The following is a 19,216-nucleotide window of genomic DNA, read 5'->3' on the forward strand; positions in this document are numbered from 1 at the left end:
TGGATGATCCTTTATCAAAACTTAATAGCCTTCGTAAGATTGGCTACTGCTCCCGATGATTGACTGTACTAGATCTAGAACTTTCAAACCTATAAATCTGGTATCAAAGAGTAGAGTACTGATATATGACATCCTTGGTGTCTCAAATCTAAGGACCAGGTACATCACTAGGATAACGAAATTATTGTCTAACAATGAGGTATCATCAACCATCCAACATTTAATGAGTGGCTCAATCAGTGAACTCATTCTCCAATGAGCACCTGCATTGTAGCCATAGTATCCCCACACAAGTAGCTATGAGACCAGCCGCCTCCATCATATTAATGAGTATACAATATACTAGTTTATCTTGTTATCTCGATGTCCCTCTCGAGTAACCTATGATCATGATTATTTAAGGTATATGTTTAAAGATGAATCGATCTCATTATCGTGATCTCATCACGATCCTATTCTCGTTGCATAGATCAATGAACATCACAATATATTTATACAATAAGTAATATAAAATGAAAAAATATCATAATAATAATAAGCAAAAATAGTGCTTGTCATATCACACGTGTCATCACTCATGTGATTGGCTTGTATGACACATATGACTAGCACTACTCTCACACCGAGCCTCTCAACATTGTCGGAAACATGTGACATATTAAAGGGTTCAAGGTGCTATAGAGAGACATCTGGGCATAGAAGGTAATAATGTGTTCAACTAAGTTGGTATTGTCATCAAAGACTTATAGTGATAGGAGGCAAAATTTGGTCAAGATTGGTTCCTCTTGGATGTTCTAGGTAAATGGGTATTGCCCCGAGGAAGGATCGATCAGATTCTCCTCCTAAGATTATTGGAACTCCTATTGCATCTCGTCTAAGTGTTGGCTCATTTGCTGCAATTAGGCCCTCAGGGAGTCATCCATTAAATCTACCAATTGGGTTTCAAATTCAGGAAGAGTAGAGCGATAGTGTGGTGGTGCATTGAACTCCACGGTTGGGGAGTGGGGTGCTCCTTCGGCTGGCAGTTCTATGAACCTTGGGTGATTCTGAGATGTTGGCATCACATCAGTCGGAGAGATTCCAAAATGTGCCGATGCTAGTGGTGGTTGAGGTATTGATCGTGGTTGAGATAGTGGCATCACTTATTGGGCTAGCTATGGTAAGAGCAAGGTAATAGCCTACATCATGCTCGTGAGCATCTGTACTTGATAAGTGAGATTCAAAAACACATCGATGAGGATGATCAAGTGGTTTGAATTCATCTTCAGGGGTGTGAGGCCTAGGACATTAAACGATCGCTAGTATCTCATTAGCGTTTGTGCTGAAATGGATGCATCCACATGTGAGGAGGGCAATTGTCCCCCCTAAATAAAAGTGTTATGGGTTAGAGGTAGAGCCTCCTCATTGGAGCGTTCCTTAAGAGGATTGATAGATAGATGTCCCTATAACATTAAGCCCTCATTCTAGCACTAAAATATTTAGGAAAATCATATTCGACATCTAAGTCAACTCAACATTGTTCATACCCGAAAGCTCAGGAGTATTATAAGTGGCTCCGATGTGGTGCTAAGGTGGTTTTGAGGTGGGGGGTCAAGCCTTCGAGACGTCGCCTACATTAACTCCAATGTCGAGAGAAGTTTCTTGATCTGATCCTTTCGACGTTAATCGACGTTAAAGTTAGTTCAAGGTCTTTTTTAGGTTATGAGCTTTTCTTGAAAAGAGAGTCTCTCGACACAACATCGAAAGTTAGTTTTTATACATGGTCTATAGAGATGATATCCACATAGATGACATGGGAGAGATAGGCCTGAACCGTCGCCCTTAAGGGCGTAGAGAGTGACTGTGACCTTTACTTTCCATACCAACCTCCTTGTGACGATTGATGTCGGATGATAGATTGATCGTGTTTTTTATTATCATTTAAAAGCTTGAGAGGGCAAAAGGATATATTCATTTATAATTTCAAATATACGTCTATTACCAATAAATACTACATTAATCGAGTGAACATTTTTAGAATGATATATATATATATAGTGTAACAGTAGATAATGAAAAATTACTCACACATTATATAACAAATGACAAGAAGATGTTTGGTTCTGAAAACTCGGAGACTTGCTACAATTCTTGGATTAACGAACGATTCACGGGAGCAGAGTGAGTCCAAGGTTATTTCTCATTGCTATAGTAGTTCTCCTCGTCTATGCTTCTCTTCCAGCTCTTACTCCTCCATGACGTCGAAATTGAAGAATCTGTGGCAGCATTTTTGTTGGAGTCGCTGCTACCAAAATACTGAACGTGGCCCGATGATATCCGCCTCTCAATTGTTGTTCTTCCGTTATTGCAGGCTTTCTGCTTGGCCTTAATATTGCTCTGCTCAGTTCTCTGTGGCGTTAATAGCAGAAAAGTAGATGCTGGAGTCGGCGTACAAACCGAAGAAGAAGAGGACGAAGAGCTCTCATCGCATTGGAATTCCAAGGAGTACTCAATCTGAACTCTGCGGCCTTTCTCCCTGAGCACAGACGCATGGTTTGCAGATGGTCTTGTGGCAACGTTGTTGCTTTTAGCTTTTACTACGCGTGGATTCACATGGTTTGTACAATCAGATCCCCCATAATTCTCAATCTCAAATGGTTCGATCTGAATCTGTTCCATAAACCTGTTTTCCCAAGGTTTCGCTGCTGTTGCCATCCAATGCCGTGACCTCCTCCAATGAAAAGTTTCGTGATCATCGAAGCGAAGCACAGGTGGTTTAGAACACTTGTTCAGATCATTTGGCCTCCACTGCTGAATGGAGGTGTCCGAAGATTCAATTAGAGGGTTAACAAGGAATATGGATAACAGAGAAGGCGTGCGTTGTGGACTTGTTGTACCTTTTTGCACAGTGAGTAAGCGATGGCCCGCTCTCTCTTCATGGCTCCATCTCTCCGCATCTGTAGTTTCGCTTTGATCTCTTCCAGTGTTCCCGGACTGTCACACCAACCATCCTGCCAGCCCAAAAACGAAAGAGGAATTGAGAAGCAATGCTGATGGAGTTGGCCCTAATTAGTATATACATACTAAGACAGCACACCGCGCTCGTAGGGGAACGACGGCGATATGACTTGGAAGAGTGGTGGTGAAGCAACATGAGAGGTTAGCTTATACGTACGTACCTCCGCCTCCTTTAAGACATCCACTTTGCTCCGGCAATTGTCGATCCTACGCTGCGCAGCCTGGGCCCGTGCCTGCATGCACTCTAGCGTCGCCGCCGCTGCTGCCTGCTTCCTCACCCGCCGGCCTCGCACCAGAGCTTGAAGCCTTACGATCCCTTTCAAAGCGCTCAAGGCTCTTCTGGCCTACCAATATCCAACATCTCATATTGGAAATCCAGAGTCGCGTATTCACACAAACACACCAAAGGCTCCACGCAGAGATGACAAAAATCTCGACACGAAGCCGTTCAACATCACAGAGAGAGAGAGAGAGAGAGAGAGAGAGAGAGGAGAAGAAGAAGAAGTATGCAAAAGGGAAGAAGCAAATTAATTAGTCAAGATAAGGAAGATTTTGGCTTATACAAAAGGGAAGTAGATTGGCCGTAGAAAGACACCAAAGACGAATCTCCATCAATAAACTGTATTCCATGAGGGACTAGTAGACTGCCCGTAACAAAATTGAAATCATCGTTAGTGTCTGTACGTAAGGCAGCATAAAGATAGAGAAATAGAAGAGTAACGAGAGAGAGAGAGAGATCAAATACCAAGCATCCGCGGAAAGCTGCCTGTATTCTAATAGCCGCAAACGCCTGCCTCACGACCTTGAAATCATTATGCGGAGAGCAAACGCTCGTAGAAGCATATAGAGCCGCCACCTCCTCCTCCTCCTCCACCACCACCTCCGAAGCCGACCGGTGACTCTCGCTGGCTCCCGGCCGGGAGGACTTCTTCCAGAACTTCCACCTCCGGCTTCCGCTCTCACTGCAGCCTTCTTCCGCCTTCTCCTCGGAGGACCCCAACAGCAGAGTCACAACAACTCACTGACAACAAATCAAGATCGGTTCTTTGAGAAAGGAACGGGCGGGATCGCTTACCTGGTCCAACTTGTCCTGCTTTCCGAGGCCAATGAGGGAGTTTATCCTCCACTTCCCGGAACCACCACCCATCGATCGAATTGCAGGTGCGAACAGAGGAAAGCCTCTGTTTCTAGTACCGACCGCAACTATGGGGACGGGAAGGAGCAGTTTCGGAGGGACAGACGGTAGTGTCGAGCGACGTGTTTGCAGCGGTTGGAAGAGTTGGCGCAATTCGAAAGACACTGTTGCGAGCGGAGGAGCGGAGGGAGTTCACTCGGTTTGGTTTATCGTCGTTAAGTCTAAGTCCGGGTCGAACGACTTAATCGGCTGACCGTTAACACCTGTATTGACTACGTATTGGATGATTGGACGCAACCATACGGTCCCACATGGGCACCGTAAGCGTAATTTATGACTTATGTGGACATATGAATACAAAATCATTTGGTGAAAGTCAATATTTTTTATTATTTACTAATGATTATAGTCGCATGAGTTGGATATATTTTCTGAAACTGAAATCTAAAACATTTGATAATTTTTAAAAATTTAAAATACTTGTAGAAAGACAAAGTGGTTGACACATAAAGACAACAAATAGAAGAGGTAAATTTTTATCTAATGAGTTTAGTTCGTTTTTGAAAAAAATAGTATTCGTAGAGAATTGACAGCACCATACACACCGAAGCAAAATTGAATAGCTGAACGGAAGAATCGAACTTATTGAAATGACAAAAAGTTTGCTTAAAGGAAAACAAATTCCAAATCAGTTTTGGACAGAAGCGATTGCAACAGTAGTTTATTTATTGAATACTTCACTAACAAAGACTGTTATGAATCAAACTCCTTTTGAGGCTTGGTATGGTATAAAACTAAGTATAAGTCATTTAAGAAATTTTGACTGTATTGCTTATGCTTTGGTGAATTCACAAAATCATCACCGATGAAAAATCTGAAAAATGCATCTTAATTGGTTATTTCTTACGATCAAAAGCATATCGATTATATAATCATGTCAGTGGCAAAGTTATTATTAACAGAAATGTTGTGTTTGATGAAAGAGCAAGTTGGAATTGGGAGACCAATAAAGATGGAACACAAATTCAGATTCCAGCAAAACTAGACACTCTGCAGAATCAAATGATAGATCCTTCTCCAACAAGTTCATCGTCAACCTCGCCTAATAGCAGTTCAAATTCTAATTCCTCAGATGAAACCCCTCTAAGAAATTTCAAATCACTAACATAAATTTATGACTCAACATTTGCATTTTTTATTTCAGATTCAATAATTTTTTATAAAACAGTTGAAAAAGAGGAATGAAGAAAAGCAATGAAGGAGGAAATTAAGTCAATTGAGAAGAATGAAACTTGGGAACTAATAGATCTACCGAAAGAAAAGAAAGCTATTGATTTAAAATGAGTGTTCAAAATAAAATTTAATACAGATGAAAGTATCCAAAAGCATGAGACTCGGCTTGTAGCATAAGGATATTCATAACAACAAGGTATTGATTTTAATGATACTTTTTCTTGAGTTGCTAGATTAAAAATTGTGAGAATTTTTTTGGCTTTAGCTGCTCACTTAGAGTTAGCATGTTTATTAGTTTGATGTGAAATCTACGTTTTTAAATGGAGATTTACACGAAGAAGTTTTTGTTACTCAACCTGAAGATTTTTTGGTTAAAGGATATGAAGAAAATATGTATAAGCTAAGAAAAGCTCTTTATGGGCTTAAATAAGCTCCAAGAGCATGATATAGTAAAATTAATTATTTTTTTCATCAAAATGGATTTAAGAGAAGCAATAATGAAACTACTCTATATCTAAAGAAGGAATGTGAACATAATATTCTAATGGTTTACCTCTATGTTGATGATATTATATATATGGGTTAATCTAATTCTTTTGTGACAACAAAATCACAATTGCAATGACGAAGAATTCAACATTTCATGGAAGAACGAAATGTTATAGGATAGTTTCAATAACTACCACAATCATGGGTGAAATTATGATACACTTAAAATATCTTGTAAGTGTACTATGTCAATCCTCTTGTTTTAAATACTACATTAGTTTTCTTGAATCGAAAAGATTTTTTTTTATTCATATCGTAGTATTCTGTTTTTTCCTTCCTCCTCCATCCCCAACAGCAAAGGCCTAATCGACGATGACGGGGTATATGGATGTCAACGATTGTTACGGGTGCACCGAATGATGACCGACGAGAAGGTGGTCGTCGTGGACGTGCTCCCTGCTGCTGCTGTTGAGGCCACTGCCGACGAGAAGGCGTCCGCCGTGGACGTGGATCCTGCTATCAAGGTCACCATCATGGAGACCGAGTACTACTCCGAGGAGGACACTGGTCTCTGGCAGCACTTCTTCGACCTCTACTTGGATAATATTCCGGTCACGCTGAACCTTGCGGCCTTCGGGAGGCAAATCAAGGAGATCGTTCAGTTCAGCTGAAGCTTCCCGAGTCGATCTCGTGCGACAATCAATCGTCTTGGGTAGGGATCGGTCGATTTCTAGCTGCAATATGTAAATCTGATATGCCGGCAGCTTGCATCCGGCAATCATTGCTTTAGTATATCCCTCCTTCTTCCTCGTCCATGTATGTTGGAAGCAAGGTCAGATTCCGGCTGCAACATGCATGCACGTCGACCTACTTCTCTTTCAATATGAACCTTAATCCTTAGTCCTATAAGAATAATGATATGCGGTTTTCGTATTATTCTTTTTGTGATACAAAATATTAATTTCATGTTAAGTTATGAGATGTTATTATCAATTTGCAGGCCACATAAATCGATTCATTCAGTTAACTCTAAAAATAAAAAAAAGGAGTCCCCCATCGTTCAATAAAATAAAATTGTGTAAATTACATTCCTTTTGGGAAAAAAATAATAATAATCCGACTGACTACGCACAGTATCCCAATCGAAGAAAAAGAAGTAAATGTTGTGCACAATCGAACATATCTCCAACGAATAAATTGAAAAAAAAAAAAAAAAAAAAACGAAATCACCGCGAAAAGTTGGTTCGTCGATCGATCAAATCCTTAGCCAAAGTCAAAAGACAAAATCTAGGGGAAAAGAAAAAAAGAATTGTGTCTGGCTTCTGTAAAACTTCTAGAGCTCAGCGGAGCTTCGTGTGCCACAAGTCAGTTTCGGCCGGGAGATCACGGCCGGTTTGTATTTCGTGGTTGGTGGAGCCGTCATCACATCATCTCCTGACGTGCTTAGGTAGTGTGAGGGCGACGGTGGGGGTCGGAATGCCCATGTACTGAAGCCTAGGGGACAGCCTGACCCTGGGGCTTGGTCGCGGAGACGGGATAGGGACTCTGCTTCCGCTGGGTGACGGAGTAACTCTCGGTGAGAGGTTCGCTTGCTCGAGGGCCTTGGATCGGAGATCAGGTGGGTAATCCCGAACGCACCCGATGCGAGCCCCGGCAGCTGTAGTCCATCTACATGATATGCGTTTGTCAAACTCCGACGCCACCACCTCGTCCACTCTGTTTTGCATGGTTTCGTCTGGCCTGGGGTCCTCCGAAGGTTCCGTAGCTTCCGTGACCTCGACTGTAGTGGAAACTGCTAATGCATCAGCCTTGTTAGCGTCAGCTTCTATCTCATCGTTACGTTTCTCCAAGGAGGGGTAGTCATCATCGTCGACGGAACACCTCTGCGATCGAAGAGTCATATTTGTCCCGTTAGCAAGATTTTACCTAGTCAAGAACTGCCAAAATGTCGATCGATCTCAACAGGAACCAAATTCATCTTGCAAGTGCAGTTGATATTTCTCTTTACCACTCGTATAACAGCTACTGCTTATAAAATTCAGGTTTCCGGTGGCTAAAATCGAACGGACGTGATGAAATATTGTAATATCTGCTAGGAGTGTTTGCAAGATTAATATTTACCTTGACATTGCTGAGGTCTACATCGTTGTTCTCAAGGAAGGTGATAAATTCCTTGAAATTATCCTCGGTCGGGAGGTAATGACCGCTGTATGGCCATATCGCCTGAAGAATAGCAGCAAAGGGAAAACAAAAAACAAGGTTTCATCAGAATGCCTAATAACTCCATCAACTAAACATACAGATTCTTGTGATCGTTGCAACTTCGTTTTCCAGGAATTCGCATCCGGTTAGGTGTCAAATAAGTACCTGGAGTACCCCTTGCGTAGCAACCAATCTTCCGGCAGCTGTTGTCGCTCCCCCAGCTAGAAAACTCGAATGCTGGAACGCGCCTTTCTTTTTCTGCTCATGGAAGAACATACATTTGTTGGTATCAGACAAGTCGAATCCTCAAATAGACTAGCCTAGTTGAACACCAAAACTTGGGGCGAAGCAGATATGTTTTCTTTGCTTGAGTTCTGATATAAGATGGATGTTCACCGTTACCTGTCCCACGTACAATACTCTTGATGTGCTGAGGACAAATATCCACTTGGAACCTTCCGTTGTACTAACAGGCATACCGCTCACTTTGTAGACAAGCTTTCCATCCTTGACCATGACTTCATATGCTTCCCTCTCTTTCTGCACACGAGAAAGACTTGGTTTCTGATTGGTGATATATTTAGCTCATATCATCAGAGGTGGTGAAGTGATAAACTCATTCATACCGGTCCAAGATATTGGATGCGCTGGTTCTGAAGATGGCTTCTTGGGTACTTCTCGAGATTTATTTCCCGTCCATCGCCGACATCCAACCTTCATGAGTGCCAAAAACAATGAGAGAGAGAGGTCAGCACCGAGAGTTGCATCTGCTTCCGCACGAGAAGCCATGTATGCTAGGCATATATGTACCAGTAAAAGAATGGTTGGGTGCTCTCGCTCTCGAACCACACATCATAATAGCAATGCAAATTGTGGCCGTACCGATGACGGGGGTCGATCTGCACGGTCGATATGTTTAGTGTTCGAAAGATTCACAGCGCAAGACAAATTACTTGATTTCCTCCTATCCTCTCTACTCCGGGCTGCGCAAACCCCTTCCTAAACAATGATACGGAGAAGGAATCTTACCGCTTCCAGCCAGTGTTGTAGTGCTAGCTTCTGGGCCTTTTCGTCTTTGGACAAACCCTTGCCAACCTGAGAATGACGAACGCCTAGATCAGATTGGTGGAACAAAAACGAGGCAGACTGCAGAGCCCAAAACAGATGCGCAAGATAAATGGCATTCATTACCTTGGCTGCTCTGGTGCGAGCCCTTGCCCATCTCGAAACCGCCGTCTCTGGTTTTTCAACTTTGAAGAATGACATAGAGCTATGCTCCAGAGAAGCAAAATCTAATGCCTTCCACCTAAATCAAAGGACGGATATCAGAATATGATCGTCGTTACATAGATTTAAGTTTGTGCAGCAGAGTCGGAGACGACGAACCAGAGCTCCTCGACCACGACGGCGCAGTCTGCTAGATTTCTTCTGGTTCGGTAACTCTTGTAGACGTTCTGCAGCTTGGTGGCTGCCGCATCAAGTTCGTTCGAAGGTCTAGGTGAAGAAAACTGGGGAAGGCGGTGTGGGAGCTCCGGATCAGGGAGCGCGAGTTTCATCGAGCTCTTACAACGGAAAGCTAGTTCCACTTTCGTCTCATCTGTGACTCCATTCTCGAATGCAAATTTGGATTCCAGCTCGGTCACTTCCGGCTCCCGGCTTTCGAAGCTTAAAGGCTCGTCCGTGACGGTGCTATCGGATACACTAGAAACCGCCTCGTTGGATGCATCACTTGGTTTGAAACTGAGTGACCTCAAGGCCATCTTGATGTCTTTTGCACCGAAGCTGATGGATCTTGCTAGAACATCTTTTGTTTCCGTGGAACCAAGTGTTCTTGTCCACAGGCATCGGATCCAAGCCCACGAGAGCAAGGAGAGGGATAAACCCATGGAATCTCGACTGTCAAAACATACACCACAAATCACAACTATGAGTTGCAGAACATAGTAATTCCACGTAAATATATAATAATATTGCTCTTATCAGACGATAAAAGGATCTTCTGCCAAAGGAGAACGTAAATGCGGGGCTACTTTTCAGCTCTATATGCCACGATGATCGAACATGAAAGACCTCGTGGAAGTAAGCCACCGTGCGTGGGCCAAGTCGCCTCCTGCGAACTTGAGTACATCCCTGAGAAGGAAGAGTAGGAACTATCTGGGAGCAGATTGGTCAGTCGGACGTGAGATCAGTCTCCTACAGCTACCGAAACTCCGACCAAGGCAGCTGATATGTACGCTGATAAGCGATTTGGTGATGGAGTGTCGCAACTCTATTGGTTGATTAACCCGAATACATATAGTTGAACCAGAGATAATTCAACATAACCTTAACTGGGTAGAAGAAACATTAAAGGGTTTTGCTAAACATTGGAAATATTGCCCATCTGACAAGATTCAAACCTAGACGGGTATGAGAATTAATTTGAGAGGTAAAAAGTCTCGGTCGCGAGATTTCATGTGAAGAGTGATCCCCGGGCCGGAACTCTTTCGAGTTGCATGTTGCTTCAGGAATCACTCTCTATCCATGCTAGCTAAATCGAAAGGGTTATAAAAAGTGTTCTTAGGTTCGTTTGTGGCTTACAGAAATCATTTCCAGACTTTTGAAACGGCAACCATACGGGGCTCTCATTGATTGTACAACTGATGGAGCATGTGAAAGTGTAAACCCACAATCCCCACCCAGAAACAGAAAACAGACAAGTAAAGAAACGGAACATAAAAGCATAACTAGCAAGAGATGCAAAACAGGCAGAAGAACGACCTCAGGTCGCTGTAAGCGGGAGATCAGAAGATGAAGAAGAGAGAGGAGCAGCTGATCGTCGAGGAGACAAGAGCGAGAGAAGGGTGCTGCACGATCTCTGATCTCTTCCTCCTCTGAATTTATAAAGGCACACGATCCAACCAAACTAAGATGGTGGAGCTGCAATTGCGGTAGCAGTCTTTTGTAGCCGTCAAACATCCTGGCCACGGTGTCGTGGAAGTCAAAACGGGTGGGGACTCAACTTTGAGAACGAAGGAAAAAGACGGCTGACAAGCGTGGATTTGTTTCGTGGAACAGAGACACTTGAGAAATGTTCAAACGTTTGCCTCCGCCATGGACTCCAGAGGAAGGATGTTGACAAGTCAAGGGGCAGCGAAAATATTGTAGACCCGAGCCACATCACCGTGCCCAGTGGCATGTAACTCTACAGCATCACATAGGCCATGGCCTCCAGCATTAATGGCTCCTCTGATTCAGTACTACTACTCGTATATCATCAACTAAATTAAAATTATGGTATAAGAATCGAGGAAGAATATATAATGTGTACACTCGATGACTTGGTATCGAGGCATTGCTGACATGGCGTAAGAATACTCTCACTTTTGGGAAGAAAAAGGAAACAAAAGTGAGATCAAACTAAGACACGAATCGGGCTCGAGGTAGTATGGATCCATCAAATAAAGTTGTTCAAATGAAAACAGCTGCCACGCGGCTGGCAAAATTGTTGCTCAATCGATTGATATGGTCTCATGTTCAGACCAAGTCAAAGGTCAAACACGTTTCAATCATGACTTCTCATGATATAATACGTATTCTGATAACTCTTGGACATGGACGATCCTAGGAAGAGCATATATCGTGAACATCCCTTTATAGTTAGTGATCCACTTCATTCGAGTCTTTCTTTCTTTTCACCCGTTTGCATAAACGAACCAAATCAATGTTGTTTACATCCATTCCTTACTCGACTCGGATGAATGTAATAAAGTTGATATGGACCAAATCAGAGTGACGATTGAGAAGACGGAAGGGAGCAGGTGGGAGACACGGTCAAATTTCTCATTTCCAATCCTCCTAATAAGGTCGTCCGCTGAACACGCAAATCTGTATGCACGAAAAGCAGAGCTCGTGCAAGCATGTAATGACTACGACTGTCGTCCCTTTGGAATTTGTCGACGGATCCGCACCGAGAACAAGTCCATCACGTACTTATTTGGAGAACATATCCTGCATGGGAAACGAATAAAAACCCAACCAGCCGCAGATCAACATTCTGCGGTGAGAGGAAGCTCCACCGCTGCTTCGTCCGTGAGACAGCAGAGGAAGATGGATAAAGAAGCAGCAGCAGCAGCAGACAAGGAACAAGGACCAAATCTCTTCGTTCAAATACGAAGAAGAATGCAGCGCCGCTGACAAACGAAATCATTTAGTCGAGACCTAAAATCAAGTTTGGACCAATCACTGTCGCCAGCATTCAACGCTCACTGCAAACAGACGGTCAACCCCCAATGACTTCATTGGTTCTACCGCTGCATCGTTTGTTTCGCGGGAAAGGCGTACGTACGTTACCTGAAAGTATTTCCGGTGCGTGTCGCTTGTGAAAGAAAGGGCACACACTATATTAATTTAGGGAGCTGGACGATCGGCAGCAGCGAACAAAAACCTTTTCGAAGGTGAGTACTATTGACGCTTGCTTCCAACGACGAAAAGATGGACCTTTTTGGATGAGAGATATTTGTCTTAAAGAAAGGGGAGATAGAAAAAAGCTCAGGGTGGAATCTTGAAGATCTCATTGGTCATTAAATGGTTAATCTACATCGTTGTGTTTGTTGTGCTTTTGGACCTTTTTTTTTTGCCCCCTCCTCTGGGCTGCATGCACATGCATGCACACCGGTCCATTCCTAGCCTGTTCTGGACTCCTGCGCGACCGTAGCAGCACAATGAATAAGAAGCAAGTTCTTGAGCTCGTGCTTGTAACGACGGCGATCGAGTAGATCACTAATTCGGTCCAGCTTAATGGAAATTAAGTAGTCAACTAACTAACAATACGTGCCAAATTGAACTAAGCCTGGGTGTTGACCTGTCACCCCCTCAGTTCCAAACACAGAGAAATATCAGAGACATAGCAGGAGGAGCGGAGGGATGCAAGTTGAAACCACTACGTAAATGGGGTTGTAGTTCGGGTGAAGGGTTAACCCAATTAGAAATCCTCGGAGCACAGTTTTGTTGCGTATATGTGCAATCGTTGTTGGGCCTCCACCTACGCTTCGCTATCTTTTTAAGGATTGCTGCTCTTCCTTATGACTTTAATCATAAAAAAATTCGTGAAATTTTGAATTCAGAAACCGACGAGGAAGAGAGAAGCGATGAGAAGTCGATCATGTTGTGGACCTCAAATAGTTGGGACGTCACATTTATTGTTGCAATCTTCTTCCGGCCCTGCCACTGCGACTGGCGGGACAGCTCTGCCTCTCTATTATGGCAAAACACATGTTGCTATTTCGACCAGCTTCGCTCCTCCGTGGGTGGTGTGCTTAGGCTTACCACCCCGGAGAAAAAGAAGAGAAGAACGGACCGTCAGAAGGTGACTGTGACGGTCTTCCTGTCCACATTACTGTTTCTGTCGTTTGTGGAGGGGTGCGAGGCTGGCCAGTACTGCTTCTGCGAGTGCATGAAGAAACGCATTCCTCAGGAGATCGTAAGCGTACGCATGTACTCTGAGGAATGCGGCGAGGCATGTGAGAAGATGGGGTTCGAAGGTGAACCGGAAGGAGCGATGGAGTTGGTGTGAGAAGCTGGAACATTAGGAATGTCACCATCGTTTCAGCCAGCTTCGGATCGCCTCCAAGTATATATTTGTCTCTCTGATGATCTCCGAGTCTCTGCTTGGATGGTTTTGATCATCTGAATGAGTTGGATCCAGTTACTACTACTGTATGCACACATGCATGGTTATCAACAGTATCTATCCATCTATCTATATACGCCCGGACTCATAAATACCAAAAGACAGCCGAGAGCAGCCTTTTCATCCGGGCTCGACCCATCTCTGACAAAGCCTCAAGAATTGAATCGTGTAATCACTTACTATTACTGCGCTGGTATCTATCATCAATAACGAACAAAAAGGAATCATCCTTGTCAATCAGCAAATCATGACATAAATCCACAGAAAAAGTGGATTACTTCAAAGAGTACGATGTAACCAACAACGCTTGCGATTTGCAGACGCAGAGAAACATGTGAATACCACCAACATATTCCATATCTTTCTGATTCTTTCTTTCCTCTTTCAAAACTTCCGGGCGAATCCCGGCGTTAATGAATTAGACTTTGTTCTTTCGTAACGAACTGCTACATGGACGTTCATCCGTGACACGCCGACAGCTACGCTCCTGCTGCTCTTCCCAGTCTCTTCCTCAGTATCTTCGCTCCCATGTATCTGCAGATTTAGAATGACACAACAGTTTCACAAGATGGGAAATCTATAAACGGTCCATCTGGATTCTCTAACATCTACCAGAAATTCCGGTACGATAAACCTTACCTTCCCATCATCATTACGGTTGCCTGAGGATTGGTTCCGGGGGATCGGTCAAAAGTGGAACCATCGACCACTCTGAGCCTGGACACACCGAGAACTCGGTACTCGCCGTCCACCACCTTCCCGACATGGCAACCCCCGTGGTAGTGCCATATGGTGGTCACGCTGTCCCTGCAGAACTGCTCCACGGATGCAGTGTCGTTGGTGTGCTTGGGTATCAAGTTCACGTTCGCCTGCACGCTCATGTTCAGCAGCATTCGCATCGTGTAGGCGTCGTCGACGGTGAGGCGGGCGAAGCGCTTGGTGCGCACGATTTCCTCGATGCTTCTGATCCCGTACACGCATCGCTTGAGGTCGTATGGGTGGCTGAAATAGTTGAAAGTGACGGAGGGGTTGTTGTCGACGTCGGTGTCGTTGAGGCTGAGACGACCTCTGGAGAGCGGCCCGTCGATCTTTTCTAGGATGAAGCCCCCCTGGAATGCCTCCCGTGGCAGCTTCTGCTTGTCTCTGGCGTACCTCTTGGCGGCTTCAAGGCTACGCTGCTTGGGGGGTATGGTGGACAGTTGCCCGATCTGCACGAGTCCGCACAAAGTCGATGACTAACTCAATTTGGGAGACAAATCATCGAAAGCAAGAGGTGGTCGAAGCCAGCAACGGGCAGTGCTGCACCTCGGCTGACATTATGCCGTGGTGGCATCGGATGCTGTCGGATGACTGGCCGAAGCCGCTGCTGGCCTCGATGAACACGCCTTTCTTGGTGATCCCAACGGTCTGGATGAGGGACTGCCGCACGGGCTTCTTGGTGGGCATGAATATGGAGTTCAAGGGGTTGTCCGACATGCCCTTTCCGACGTGTGGGTTATGCAGGACGAGCCGAACGTCCAGCTTCTTGAGGTGTTTCTTGTGCCCGATCCCGCTCAGAAGCAGCAGCTGAGGACTGCCAATGGCACCCGATGACAAGATCACTTCGCTGTGCCTCGCATTCTTGAGAAGCGCCCGGTGTTGCTTGCCGTTCTCATCCTTAAATCGGACGCCCGCTGCCTTGGGCCGCCGCCCTGTTTTGGTCGATTACTATCATAGCAAGGCTGTAGTGGTTTTGACTGAAACATCATCTTCCGGTGTTTGGAACCTTTACCTTTGGTGTCGAAGACGATCTTCTGCACAGTAGCATGAAGCAGCACCCTGAGGTTCTCTGGGTTTCCAGCGGCGAGAAGATCTGCGGCGGTGTGGCGGAAGCCATCCTTGTCGAAGATGGTGCCGCCGATCTTGGTGCCGTAGATGTGGTCGTAGGTGTATCCATTGAACGGCGAGAAGCCGGCCTCGACCAGTCCATCCCGCAGTGCAGCCTGCCAAGGCGCGACGTCCGGCCAGTAAACGATCCTTCGTTCTACCCAACGGTACGATTCGTTCACCAGCTCCTCGTCCCAGCCAGCCGCCTTCACGAAGCTGGAGAACAGGTAGCAGCAAGCGATTAGGAAGACGATCGCACACTCGACGCCCGGCCTCGGTCTGGGATCGACACGCAGTGCTTACGATAAGGTTTAGTCCGACAGTTTCACTCTGTCCGATAGGTGTTCTGGGAATCGAGGGGACCAAGCTCCGAGGTTTGGGATGGCGATAAGAGACGATATTTAATAGGACTGATTGCGGTCATCCAACATTGCAGCAAATTAAAGCAGGAAGCCGATCGAGAGGACAAAGTTTTACTCCTAAGAGAACCAACCTCCACCAACTCCACTAAATCGTGCATTGGTCTCACCAAATTCACGTTGCTTGGTGTTGCTAAATGGAGATCCCGAAACCGAAAGATAATGCAAAAAAGCAAAGAGAAAAGAGAAGGAGGAGGGCAATTTGCTTTAGGAGAAAAGCACAGGGAATTAGAAGAACGAAGTAGAGGCAGGTCATGTTGGGAGGAATTATGGAACTTGCGGCGGGACAAAAGACTATCTAGTATTATACGAGGAATGATGGATGCTCTGATCTCTTCAATTTGCAGCGAACACCAACGGTTCAGAGAGGGGAAAACATGGTAGGAGTCAACATGAGTATATTTATTCCCTCTATGGTGGTGGTGGAGGATCTAACCTCTTTTAATGTGTTGTGAGGCATCCTGTTCTTGACTTGATAGATATTCCCACCAAAATAAAAATGGATTTCTACTTGATATCAAATGAGCAAGAAACATTTTATCTCATCTAGTTGGCTGTTGGTATTGTCAGCGTCACTCTTATTGAATGCACTATCGCTGGGCTTCTCCTTGACAACGCATCTGACACACTATACGAACGCGATTACGTGATGCACAGTGTTACCTTCAGTTATAAGGACATGCACCAAACGGCAACATGGAATAGGGTGTTGGAGACGTTGTTCCATTTAACCGCCGAGACGAATGCTACCAAGTATAACACATGATATATATATATATATATATATATATATATATATATATATATAGAGAGAGAGAGAGAGAGAGAGAGATGGGCTAAAGGGATCACCGCTGAGCAATGTCGATAAAAAAAAGCAGCAACGGCAGATAGAAACTAGGATGAAATTATTGACTGAAACATGTACCTTGGGCTGGCCCTGCTGTAGAAGCCAGCGTTAATGCAAGTGCCACCACCCAGGACTCTGGCTCGCGTGTTGATCACCCCGTCGGTGGAAATGAATGACTGCGACGGAGAGCTGGGGGAGGTGTCGGCCAGGCCGATGTGGAAGTTTTGCATGCGGGTTATGTTACCATTGCCGTAGGGAGAGCCACCCCTCTCCAGCAGCAGAACACTGTAGTTTTGGGAGAGGGTGGCAGCCAAGGGGCATCCCGCCGTGCCTCCCCCCACGATGATGTAATCGTATTCCGCTGCTGGTGTCGAGGAGAAGCTGCTGGCTTCCCTGAGACGACGGTGCCTCACCTCGACGGCATCCCTTCTTCCTGCAGCTCCATCAAACAAGAGATCAGCACTGGCGAATTTTGGCTGCCTCCTTCCACAAAAGACATCTCTGCAGCCGTACTCACACAAATGTTACAGGTACTCGACGGAAATCGCAAGAGTGCGTTGCTCGTCTCTATACGGAGCCACACTCATAGCTCCCATTCGAGAACGATTTAGAACTTAGCCATGGTAAACACAAGTGACCTTGCTACAACTGATTGCTTCGAAAAGGCGAAAATGAATTTGAAGAAACAAAGAAAACCACCAGTGGGTTTTGCCATTATAGTAATGGTTTGATTCTTTTGCAAAGTTCACAGCCACCTCATAACTACTTTCGATCGAGAGAGAGAAAGCTACGATTTGTGAAGGACAGAAAAAAAAAAAGAAAAAAAAAACTCCGGATTTTATCAGAAGACAGAGAGACACGAAGGAAAGGAAAGCAACGAGGAAAAAGAAAGCACAGCATGATAGGATACGAAACGGCAACAGAAAATAAAGCATCTCAACATCAAAATCAATCTTCTTTCTCTGTGCCCGAGTGTTACCTGAACAGGATTTTACAACTCCAGGCAATTACGAATACAGTGTCTAGCAAGCAAACAATTCCGGCCACCCTATACATTGGAAATCCAGCAAAGACTCCCCATCGAAGAACCACCTAATCCTCCCTAAATGGGGGAAAACGAAGAAAAAAGTACAGTCAACAGAGGGAAAAGATATCTGACCTTGGGTTGATCCAAGGATGCTGAGAAACATCAAGATCTTAACGAGAAGTTCTCCCTCCTTCGATACCATGATTACAAAACTAAGCACCGCCTCTAAATTCCTTGCCAGTGTCAACTCTCTTCCCCTCGGAGTAGACGCAACCTCCGTTGATAAAGCTTCAAAGCATTTAAGAGCGACAACAGACTTCAGAGAAGGCATTTAATAAAACATGAATGCTGGGCAGAGTTAGCACTGTTCACAACCAACTCAGAAAATTCAAGCTGCATTACTAAAGAGAGAGAGAGAGAGAGAGAGAGAGAGATCTGGGCAGAGTTACCACTGTTCACAACAGACTTCACTGATTTCCCATGTTAATTGCCGCTGAATTTGCTTGCTTAAAAGCATCCTACAAGATCTGAGGAAGATGTTCGTGATAATCTCCCTCGTCCTTATACAAAAAGGAAATGAAGATGCTTGACATCCCTTCTACGAGCTTTCCAGTGACGACAGCCACTTGGAGGTTCCAAATTTTAGAGCACTAGTTCACATCACATCCATTGGCTTCTCTCTAGTTTGTCATTTGACGAGACTTCACTCGGTCACTTCCTCTGCTCGGATGGCTGGCTCTTCAAAATGGTCACTTATATCGGTCTCCTCACTCAAAAATAGCTATCTGTTCCATAACAAGCAATTTCTTCCCATGGGATGGATACAAGGAGAGACCGTGTGAGATCTAGCGTTTGGAAAACCGTAGCTATCTCCGATTCAATTAAGACAGTGATGTATACCAAATGCAGTTTATGCTCAGCCGAAGTCACCAAATATAACAATTTCAGAATGCGCCAAGTGCTCCTTTTTCTCTGGGTTGTTGCTCCATGGGACCAGGTTTGGAAGTTTAAGGTTGTGTATGTGTTTTTGGGCCTTCCTTCTGCTGCTTGCTTCTCTCTCTCTCTCTCTCTCTCTCTCTCTCGGGAAACTCGTCTCTTGATGGAGATGAAAAAGGTGACTCTGCTCTCTCGCCACTCGCTTTGCTGGCAGCACAATTCTCCCATCGCTGCTACTGCGAGGGAACTGCAGTAACATTTCGATGACGTGACACCATAACTGACTGCTTGAACGGAACACTCGCTCGATCTCTTTTAAGAAGCTTAAATGTAGTCCCGGCCGGCCTATTCACTGACTTGCTTTCTACCATACGTCACAAAGGGGTAACACGGT

General features: G+C 44.8%; 3 protein-coding genes across 4 annotated transcripts; all 3 read right to left on the reverse strand.

Annotated features, from left to right (window-relative positions):
• Nucleotides 1–2,172: 2,172 nt before the first annotated feature.
• Nucleotides 2,173–4,144, reverse strand: LOC135632600 (protein IQ-DOMAIN 6-like). The gene is made up of 5 exons (XM_065141213.1): nt 4,069–4,144; nt 3,743–3,969; nt 3,159–3,341; nt 2,877–2,990; nt 2,173–2,790 (listed from the first exon to the last, which is right to left on the reverse strand). Exons 1-5 carry the CDS (start codon nt 4,142–4,144, stop codon nt 2,173–2,175), a joined length of 1,218 nt encoding a protein of 405 aa, XP_064997285.1.
• A 3,027-nt stretch (nt 4,145–7,171) lies between these two features.
• On the reverse strand, nt 7,172–10,956 carry LOC103980029 (IQ domain-containing protein IQM1). Its single transcript, XM_009396315.3, has 10 exons — nt 10,817–10,956; nt 9,443–9,952; nt 9,248–9,362; nt 9,086–9,151; nt 8,867–8,955; nt 8,683–8,770; nt 8,459–8,596; nt 8,222–8,314; nt 7,976–8,077; nt 7,172–7,737 (listed from the first exon to the last, which is right to left on the reverse strand). The coding sequence occupies exons 2-10, from the start codon at nt 9,940–9,942 to the stop codon at nt 7,282–7,284; spliced, it is 1,647 nt and encodes a 548-aa protein (XP_009394590.3). The 5' UTR covers nt 9,943–9,952; nt 10,817–10,956; the 3' UTR covers nt 7,172–7,281.
• Nucleotides 10,957–13,934: 2,978 nt separating this feature from the next.
• LOC103979668 (protein HOTHEAD-like) lies at nt 13,935–18,474 on the reverse strand. 2 transcript variants are annotated; one of them, XM_018823148.2, is made up of 7 exons: nt 18,336–18,474; nt 18,019–18,174; nt 16,938–17,292; nt 15,499–15,809; nt 15,033–15,418; nt 14,367–14,935; nt 13,935–14,261 (listed from the first exon to the last, which is right to left on the reverse strand). In XM_018823148.2, exons 2-7 carry the CDS (start codon nt 18,086–18,088, stop codon nt 14,207–14,209), a joined length of 1,746 nt encoding a protein of 581 aa, XP_018678693.2. In that variant the 5' UTR covers nt 18,089–18,174; nt 18,336–18,474; the 3' UTR covers nt 13,935–14,206. The 2 variants fall into 2 exon arrangements, with proteins under 2 accessions (XP_018678693.2, XP_064998218.1); XM_065142146.1 differs by lacking the exons at nt 18,019–18,174; nt 18,336–18,474 and adding an exon at nt 17,377–17,534.
• Nucleotides 18,475–19,216: the final 742 nt, after the last annotated feature.

Source organism: Musa acuminata, chromosome BXJ3-3 (genome assembly GCF_036884655.1).
Source record: "Musa acuminata AAA Group cultivar baxijiao chromosome BXJ3-3, Cavendish_Baxijiao_AAA, whole genome shotgun sequence".
In the NCBI taxonomy this organism is placed as follows: domain Eukaryota; kingdom Viridiplantae; phylum Streptophyta; class Magnoliopsida; order Zingiberales; family Musaceae; genus Musa; species Musa acuminata.